The sequence below is a fragment of the Camelina sativa genome, chromosome 15, assembly GCF_000633955.1.
Source record: "Camelina sativa cultivar DH55 chromosome 15, Cs, whole genome shotgun sequence".
NCBI lineage: Eukaryota > Viridiplantae > Streptophyta > Magnoliopsida > Brassicales > Brassicaceae > Camelina > Camelina sativa.
Genome location: NC_025699.1, coordinates 6,981,202 through 6,982,221, shown reverse-complemented (window position 1 = coordinate 6,982,221; position 1,020 = coordinate 6,981,202). Strand labels below are relative to the sequence as shown.

Here is a 1,020-nt window from a genome sequence, read left to right as displayed (position 1 = left end):
CGTACAAAGCAGCAATCCCAGGGTCTCCCTTGGCAAACACCATTTCAATTAGATCGATGGTGACTCGGAAGAACGGCCAGTGTTTGTACATATCTTGCAGCATGTGAAGGTTTCTCACATCCTTCTTAATCGCAAACCTAAAAGCTGCTCCGAAACCTAACCATACAGGAAGATGGAATCTTGTTTGCGTCCAAGCAAAGATCCATGGGATTGCACGGAGAGATTCGATCCCACCGCTTGGTTTTCGCTTTGAAGGTCTACTTCCAATGTTCATACGTCCATACTCCAGCTCCGGAGTAGCCTGAGAAACATACGGTTTGAGGTACTTAAAACACATAAAGAATTTGGTGAATTTTGGATTGATAGTGAATGAAGACTTACGAGGCGGAAGTACTCGACAAATCGAGGTTCTTGAAAAACGACTGATCGGTATTCCTCAGTTGCAACAACCGCCATTTCATCAAGCAAAGCACGCCACTCAGGTTTTGGTGAAATTGGAGGGTTCATTCCGTGCTCTAGAGTTGCAGCTGTGAAACGCTGAAGTGTTCTGAAGCATAAGTGTTCCTCACCAAATGATTGCTCAATGACTTCACCCTGAACTGTGACTCGAAGAGAGCCATTAACTGTATCCGGTGGCTGAGACAATATAGCAAGATGAGTGGGACCTCCTCCTCTTCCGACTGTGCCACCACGGCCATGGAACATAGTTAGCTTCACTCCATATTTCTTAGCGACCTTCACAAGCTCTTCTTGAGCTTTGTATAGCTCCCAAGCAGCTGAGAGACGCCCAGCATCTTTCCCTGAATCTGAGTAACCGATCATAACCTCTTGTTTACCGTTAATACGGTTTTTGTACCAGTCTATAGAAAAGAGTCTTGCAACAGCTGCAGGAGCTGCTTCAAGATCAGCTAGCTTCTCAAAGAGTGGAACAACTCTAAGTGGCTTTTTCACATGGCATTCACGCTGTAAAAGCTCAACCGCAAGCACATCACTAGGTGAAGTTGCCATAGAGATAATGTA

At 45.4% G+C, this 1,020-nt stretch overlaps 1 protein-coding gene across 1 annotated transcript in view; it reads right to left on the bottom strand.

Annotated features, from left to right (window-relative positions):
* LOC104745776 (phosphoenolpyruvate carboxylase 3-like) overlaps nucleotides 1–1,020 on the bottom strand; it is a 6,857-nt gene that overhangs the window by 1,645 nt on the left and 4,192 nt on the right. The window contains exon 10 of the mRNA XM_010467124.1: nucleotides 157–301. Within this exon, the coding sequence (XP_010465426.1) occupies nucleotides 157–301 (145 nt within the window). The remainder of the gene's footprint in view (nucleotides 1–156; nucleotides 302–1,020) is intronic.